At 49.2% G+C, this 8,153-nt stretch overlaps 1 protein-coding gene across 1 annotated transcript; it reads right to left on the bottom strand.

Annotated features, from left to right (window-relative positions):
• Positions 1–542: 542 nt before the first annotated feature.
• On the bottom strand, positions 543–5,138 carry FPGT (fucose-1-phosphate guanylyltransferase). Its single transcript, XM_082286924.1, has 4 exons — positions 5,015–5,138; positions 4,746–4,913; positions 3,770–3,862; positions 543–3,005 (listed from the first exon to the last, which is right to left on the bottom strand). The coding sequence occupies exons 1-4, from the start codon at positions 5,082–5,084 to the stop codon at positions 1,543–1,545; spliced, it is 1,794 nt and encodes a 597-aa protein (XP_082143050.1). The 5' UTR covers positions 5,085–5,138; the 3' UTR covers positions 543–1,542.
• Positions 5,139–8,153: the final 3,015 nt, after the last annotated feature.

Raw genomic sequence — 8,153 nt, 5'->3', positions numbered from 1 at the left:
TCACCTGGCAGCACAGCAACCCTCAGCAAAGTCTGTGCCAAACAAAGTTTGGTCTCCAACTGAAGATGCAAAGTCTGTGTCAAACAGACACGTTTCTCCTAAAATGGATTGTGTAACAACAGATGAATAAATCATGCAAACAGGGTGATATACAAATGACAACTCCATGCTCTATGACTTCTTTCACTTTGTGACTTAAAGCATTTATCTTGGACTTGAGCGTTCCCAAACCTACTGCTTCCATTGTTTAACTAATATTTCATACTGACATTTAGACCCTCTATATGCTCAGAAATTCTTACTCCTTCAAAGTCAACTCCAGCAATTCCCAACTTCCATGTTTAGCTTCTTTGTATCTCTTCTTGGAAGGTTTCTTTATTAACAAAGAAGAAACCTAGTGCAGGTTAAAGAAGGGTGGGTAATACTCAGGGGATGTTATTCTGCTGCCTCGTAGGTGGTATAAGAAAGGTGCCATTTGGGAATTCAGTCAGCAGGGAGATAAACACTGTCACTGTGAAACATTAAATAAAACATGAAAACCCACAGAGAAATTCAAGAGAAAAAGATGCATTGTGTTTACAGACAAATCACGCTGATGTACTGCACAGCATACTCCTAAAACCAGCAGATTTATCTATCTGGAGCTGGATCTTGGGCATCTAAACTAGAAACAGGGGGACTTTATTGTTAACTGTATGTGCAGGGGGGGAGAAGCCGAAGAGATTTTCTCTGAAGATACACACTGTGATGCTGCTCACAACAAACCTCTCCGGTGTCTGCTCCGCTCTGCAAGATGAACCACCACACCAAGGACTCCAACAGCTCAGTTTAGAGAAATACAAAATGCTGTTTTTTGCATGGCCCACATCAGTCAATCCATGGGTAACAAAGAGCTGGTACCTTCTCAACTGCGCTGCCAGCTTCCAACAACTACCAGTAAAAAAAATTAATCAGTATGTCTTGATGACAGGTGTTGACCTCGGTATTACGAGTCACAAGGGGAAGAATAATCTCTCATGGCAATCTTTTATCCTCTGACAAAAAACAGGAAAGGATAAAAAAATTACAAAAGAGAAAAAATTATTAATGCCCAAGACAAGACATCTGGAATTAAAAGCACTTTCAGTAATTTACCTCTACCCAGTTGAAACTGTATTGCAAAATGGCAGCATGAAAACAGAGAAACATAAGTTGTTGTTTTATTCCACATAGCTGGAGCTAATATTCTACCCTTTAAAAGCTTTTAAAGCAGCTTTCAGTCAAACAGACAATTAATGAATTAATCTGTACCATATCCTTACTGACAAAGACTACAAGACATAACATACAACCCACAAAAAGTCACCAGTTAGTGTTTTCGGATCTGAAATATTTCCCTGCTTTAATCAACAGAACAGTTTATCTGCATTTGCTGCTTTATTAATGTTATGCAATTTCTTTATTTCTACTTCAATGAGATCAGAGAAGAGATCTGTGTAGTTTTCCCTCAGGATTCTTACAAGTAAGAATTAATTCATCCACAAATGAAAACAGGAGATTTGTTCAAGTACTGTTCATTCTAAAACCAGACTTCCCTTTTTGTCTTTGTTGGCAGATTTCATCATAAATTTGCTTCCTAAACTTCAGCATGTCTTCCACATCTTTGTAGATGAGCATTTCTTCAACAGACAAAAGCTGAAAGCCGCTCAGTTTGAAAGCTGACGTGTGCTGCACAGAATTCAGCATGTTCAGTGACATCCTAACCGATTCACTTAGAGTAGAACAAACAGGGAAAATCCTTGCAGTCCACAGCCCCAAATGCGTATCCTTACTGGAGAAGAGCTGGTCTGAAGCCTCTATGCTCCAGAGCTCAAGGCATTCTTGTAAACAGGCCCCAAAAAACTGCAGGGAGTGTATATCCGACAGCAATTTCACGCTCTTTTTCAAGTCGTCGCCTACACTGAACACCATGGTGACATACTCCACTCGATCATTAATTTTCACACTTACTGAACTCAGGAAGCAGTTTGAGGGTATGTCTACATTGAAATTTATGTAGGACCCACTAATAATGCTGCCTTTCCCTACTGAGACTTCAGGCCCAATTCTGGAGTACTCAATGACAGACCCAGGCCCTATCACACATCCGGGCTCAAGGACGCTCTGGATGATGCTTAAGCGATCCAAGGTCGTGGCTGCATCAGCAAAGATGCTAAAGGCCACAGGCTGCAAGTCAAGCTCGAATCTCAGTTTGCTCTCAGCAGTAAAATGAAACAAATACTCCTGAGTAGTTCCGATGTGGTAGAACTGGGAGTTGTTGAGGACTATGACATTGAGGGCGGTGCCTTGCAGGAGGGAGTACAGCTGCTGCCGCACTTCCACCAACCCTGAGTCCTCCTTGGAGACGTTACTCGTGTTTTTGGTGTAATCTGGAGTGGCTCCAGGCCCCAGGGCCTGCAGAAAGTCACCATATGCATCTATTTCACAGCAAAGAGTGCCCATCTGCTTATAGAACATCAGTAGCTGCTTTGCAGTGCTGTGATCAATGTAGAATACGCTGTCCGTGTACACACACTCCGAGGCCATTCCCGCGTCGCCGTGGCTCCCAGAGGAGCTGAGCTGAGGGCGATCTCCCCTCACACACACTGCACCACTCTGCTGCATTGTCTCCACGTCCGGTTTGTGCAGGAAACGATAGCATGATACATATTCCAGTCCTCCTTTCCCCGAAAAACTGGACAGATCTAACACAAACACGCCGTGAGTGGTCCCGACTGCCAAATCTGAGGGGTGAGCCAATGCAGTAAATCCAGGTTTATCAAATGTGATGGTTTCTGTGACTCCAGTGCTGTACAGCTCTATGTCATCCGAACACGTGATGAGGACTCCTGGTTTCATGTGACGGGGGAAGTCAATGTACATGGCTAGTTTCAGCTCCAGCATCTGGAAAACGGGGTCGCCGAATGGCAGGGCTGTGAAGATCTTCCCCAGGGCACTTGCATTTGGCAAACGTTGGCTGTAACCACCTGAAAAAAAGACTCTTTTAGTTACACAGAGACACTGTGCGTAAGTAAGCAAAAAACTAAACATGCGCAGCTGTTTCACAGGTACACAAAGGCATTAAAAACCTCCAAGCTTGGTCATATACCAAGTCCCAAAGTAGATCTGACTTTGTGTCCAAAACCCAGCCTGCCTTATACAGCTCATATTAAAACTGTGATTGATTTCGTTACCTTTTAAAATTGTTTCAGAGCTACCTGTCGCTGAAGTGACAAAAACAAATGATACCCATTTAGCTTGGAGGAGAACCCCCATATTCCTGATGGGAATTTGAAGCCAGAGATGAGTCAAATAAGCAGAGGTTTGGTCGCAACACTTGTTATCACTTGGTTTCTTTCTCCTCTGCAGAGAACTGATGTTCTTCCAGATCTGGAAGTGGCCTAAGTGCATAAGAAGGCAAGTATTCAGCCTGCCCAGAGGTATGAGGAGCCCAAGGTCCCCCGAGAAGGGTTGTGCTCCTTAAATGGATATTTCAAGGCAGAAACTTAAATCACACCTGTGAATCACATCTCTTTCTCACTGACTAAACAAATTTGGTGCTGAGAAGAAATGCTGAAGTGACAGTAACATCTTGTAAGCACCAACCTAATTTCAAATGATCAGACACATTGGCTACTTTTCTAAGGGAACTGTATTTTGGAACTCCGACTCCTCTGCCCCTTTAATATTTTAAGAAAGAAAAAAAAGAAAAGGTATAATTTTACAGCAAAATACGGAAAACTGAATTTACCAGAATGGATTAGCAGCACAGTGAAGGAAGTCCACTGATCACCATACTGCTCCTCCAAGCACCGAAGAACATGAAGAGTTGATCCACCATTTCCTAAAGAAAAAGTATTTTAGTATCTGTGAGAAGAGCTCCAATAATGCCTGCTTCTGACAGGTGAGGTGTACTGGTGCCCCGCCAGCACTGATGGGGTAGTCTTTCTACCGTATCATGGTTGGTAAGATCATGCACAGGAGCTGATGGACAGTCCCTCTGGAAGTCTGCGCTCTCTGAGGGGATGGCATCCTGAGCAGACAGCTCCCGGGAAAATTCTGTGATTTCCCCTCCCAGTCACCTCCACACAGCCCCACCATTTGAAGCATTTAATCAGTTAAATAGGCCACAACTCAGCCATAAAAACCAGCTCCTGTAAGAAACAAGTCACACAAAAGCCTACTAATGGATTCAAGGCAGTGTTCAGAAGTACTTCTGACATTTACAGTATGGATATAAGGAAGATTTGGGATCTGAGGAAACGGTCTGGGTTATTTTATGTGCTTCTACAACTTAAAACTGCCAGATTTCTGAGAATTAGCCTCTACATATCACTCTACACTGCAGATAATATTGAGTTTACTTACTTTGTACATCCAAGCGAACAGGAATTAAGAATTACAGGATGGTATTACGGGCAGTGAGACCAGTTTTACATCACCATTGCGTAGTGTATTACAACATAATCAAACTGTTTAAATAACCAGGTTAAGGTAAGTACGAATACGTAACACACGAGTTAGCGCTATTCTGTATCCATGGGACACACTGAGGAGCTGCACAGCTCATTCACCAGCACCCCCACGCCGCCCCTCCTGCCCGCCACAGCCGCGCCGAGCCCCGCCCGGAGCCGAGCCCCGCCCGGGCCCCCCGAGCCGGAGCCGCGGCGGACGAGGAGCGGCCCGGCCGGCGCTGGGAGCCCCCCGCAGCCCCCGGCCCCACGCACCGATCCTGGGCCCCGGCGGGTCGGCGCACACGAGGTACCGGACGCCGCTGGGCAGCTCCCCCCGCCGCAGCTTCTCCGCCAGCTGCTCCCGGAACGCGCCCGCCTGCGCCGCGTCCGCCGCCGTCAGCACCACCACGTCCCAGAACTCGCCGGGCCGGGCGGCCGCGCCTGCGGGGAGCGGCCCCGCTCAGCTCCGCCGGGACGCGCCCCGGCCCCGAGCGCCGCAGCCCCGCGGGCCGGCCCCGCCCGCCCCGCCCCGCCCGCCGCACCTCGCAGCGCCGCGAACCGCGCCAGCCGCCGGCCCGTGTCCTCCCGCCGCGCCGCGCTGCGCTCGCCCATCGCCGGCGCGGCCGGGCCCGGCTCCAGCGCCCAGGCCCGGCCCGGAACGCGGCCCGGAAGCGCCGGCGGAGCGGGGGCGGAGCGGGGCCGGGCGGGGCCGGGGCCGGAGCGGAGCGGGGCGGAGCGGGTCCGGAGCGGGGCCGGGCGGGGCCGGGGCCGGGCGGGGCCGGGGGCGGAGCGGGGCCGGGCGGGGCCGGGGCTGGAGCGGGGCGGAGCGGGGCCGGGCGGGGCCAGGGGCGGCTCTGCGCGCTCCGAGCGGGCGCGGTTCGGGGGCAGCTCCGTGAGCTCACGGGGGGTTGGAGTCGGGCGCCCGGTTTGTTGATCCAGTTAGAAACAGAGTCCGACCGCGCTTGAGCTCGCCCGTTTCCGCCTGCCCTGCCCATTCCCGCCCCCCTGGTGCTTCTCCCGGCCGCACCTGCTGCCTGCGGGGCGCGCTGGGAGCGCGGAGCAGGGCTGGGAACTGGTGAGCGGAGCTTACCCGCACTCGCTGCAGGCTGTTAGCGTGTGTTTTGTCTGCTAGCGACTGGCAGGAGTCACATAGCGGAAGGTTTTTCCAGTTGAAGGTTTTTCCCGCTGCGGTTCCTTGCCTTGGGTATTGTAGGTTTTGATCTGCGGATTCCGTCTGTATTCAGTCTGTTGAGATTACGGATACCAAATGCAATCAGAGAGGAATGGAAGAAGGCTTTGCCGTGATAAGATCTCATTATACACAAATCTTACAATAAAAAGTAGCTGTGAAAGCACAATAGGAGCTACTGAGAAAAAAAAAAGAATTTATGAAGTTAAAGAAAAAGGTATGACAAATCCATAGTTTTTCATGATTGTGAACCTCTGACAGAGAAGATTAAAGAAAAAAAGATAAATGCTTTACTGTGCTTTCTCAGTGTGAGGCTTTGCTGTGATGCAGGTGATAACAGTCCTAATCAGAGCAATGCACACCACAAAGATCCTTTTGATCCTTCCTTGTGCTCTCTACTCGCCCCAGTAAGGACGATGGTCTGTTCTGTTGGAACTACACCTCTGCTCTTTTGTACTGAGCTTTCATTGCTGACAGCAGCTGAGATAGATTAAATAATTATGTATATTGTACGGGATATTGTATAGAATATTGTATAGAATAACTTTGCGGAGCTTAAATATGGATTATTTTAAATCTTTTAAAACTTCAGACTAGGTATTTCAGTAATGTTAAACAAACATTTACATGTCGGTTCACTTCGTTTAAGCTGCACTGAAAGAATGAACTGTGCTTCAGTCCAGTTCTGAGCACTGCCTGCTTCTGTTATCCTGTACAGTAACAGTCACAAGGCCACTTCTTAAAGTAGACTTCCTTTGCCGGAGCTTCCACCACAAAGCTGTTATGCCAGAGGCGAGGCTGAAGGAATTAGCTGTCAAAGCAAAGCTCTGGTCTGCAATAGGAAAAACTTCCTGTGCCACGCCGTTAAACCAGAACAGCTCTGAGGGGGAGCAGCAGTCGGCTGGAACAGGAAAGTGCTCAGGCAGGGCCACCCAGAGCCACGTCCAGGTGCATTCCGAGTATCTTCAGCAACAAAGACTCCACCATCTCCCTATGATACTTGGCCACCTTACAGAGAAAAAGTGTCTTCTGGCGTCCGAGGGGACCCTTCTCTGTGTCAGTGTGTAGCCATGGCCTCTGGTCTTGGCCCTGGGCACCACTGGCAGAGCCTGGCTTTGTCTCCTCGGCTCTCTCCTGCTGGTATCTGTACACATAGGTGAGATCCCCCCAAACCTTCTCTGCCTCAGCACAGCAGTCCCGGCTTTCCCAGCCTCTGCTCAGAGCCCAGGTTCTCCAGGCCCCTCATATTTGTGGCCCCTCGCTGGACTGTGCAGTATCTCTCTCTCTCTCCCTTGCACTGGGGAGCTGGACCCAGCATTGCCAGGGTGTCTCCCACTCCGTCTGCTGGCAGTGCACCCCCAGTACAGCCCCCACAGTGCTGGCACCTCGCTTGTGTTGTGATTACACGGGACACAATCCGAGCTAAATCTGTCACTGAACAGGTATCCCTTCACTCGCTGCTGTACTAGAGTAATGCAGTAATAAAAAAAGCACAGGCATTTGATTCTGAGCACAGTTATTCCACCAAATTCCATCAAACTGTGTGAGGAAGAGGTTTCCCACACCTGCAGTGTGAGCAGCAGTGACCTGAGCTGCCAGTGGAAGACCTTGAGTCCTTCTGACACCTCAGATGGAATATGCTCAATATTTATGGAAGTGCTGAGATTTGATGTCATTTTTGTAATCTAAGCTCTTGCAGAGGCACAATGAGAAACTATTTATTCTCAGCAGTGATGGACCTGTAACACCAGACCCGCTGCTCCGCTTTGCCTGGCTTAAATAGCAATAAAAAATAATGACTAAAGTATAGTCTCTGATTTAGCTCAGATTTCCTGTAATCCCACCCAGAACAGCAAGTATCTGGTATTTCAAGGTGAATTAAATGCATTGATAAGTGCTGCAAATCTGTGCTCTTACTGGTCCCTTTTCTTAGAACTAGATTTTAAATGCTGCATAAAATGGGAGGAAATACCTATGTGCTTCAGGGGGCAAAATATAAACAGGTATGATGCTGGGTTGTGCCATGCAGGAAGAATTTCTTCACTGAAAGGGTGCTCAGGCCTTGGCAGGGGCTGCCCAGGGAGGTTTGGAGTGCCCATCCCTGGAGGTGTCCAAGGAAGGGCTGGAGGTGGCACTCAGGGCTCTGGGCTGGGGACAAGGTGGGCATCGGGCACAGACTCAGTGATCCTGGAGGTGTTTTCCAGCCTCAGTGATCCTGTGACTCCGTGCCCAGGATCTGCAGCGCACGGCCCCGCTCCGTTCCCACGGATGTGTTCCCCCCTCCCCTCTCTCCCCACGCCTGGCACAGCCGCTGTTCCTGGCTGCCAACCCTCATTAGCGCTGTCTCTACTTGATTAGTTTCCCAGTTCTCACACATGCAGTTACTTATGGTTTGGGCTTATTTTGCATAAATTATCTGTGTATCCATGTCACAGTGGAAATGTCCCTACTGCATGCCGGTGGCCAGGTCAGTTCATGGAAAAATAATTTAC

This window comes from Coloeus monedula, assembly GCF_965178545.1.
Source record: "Coloeus monedula genome assembly, chromosome: 9".
In the NCBI taxonomy this organism is placed as follows: Eukaryota; Metazoa; Chordata; class Aves; order Passeriformes; family Corvidae; genus Coloeus; species Coloeus monedula.
The sequence above is the reverse complement of the archived record's forward strand: the minus strand, read 5'-3'. Positions and strand labels throughout refer to the sequence as shown.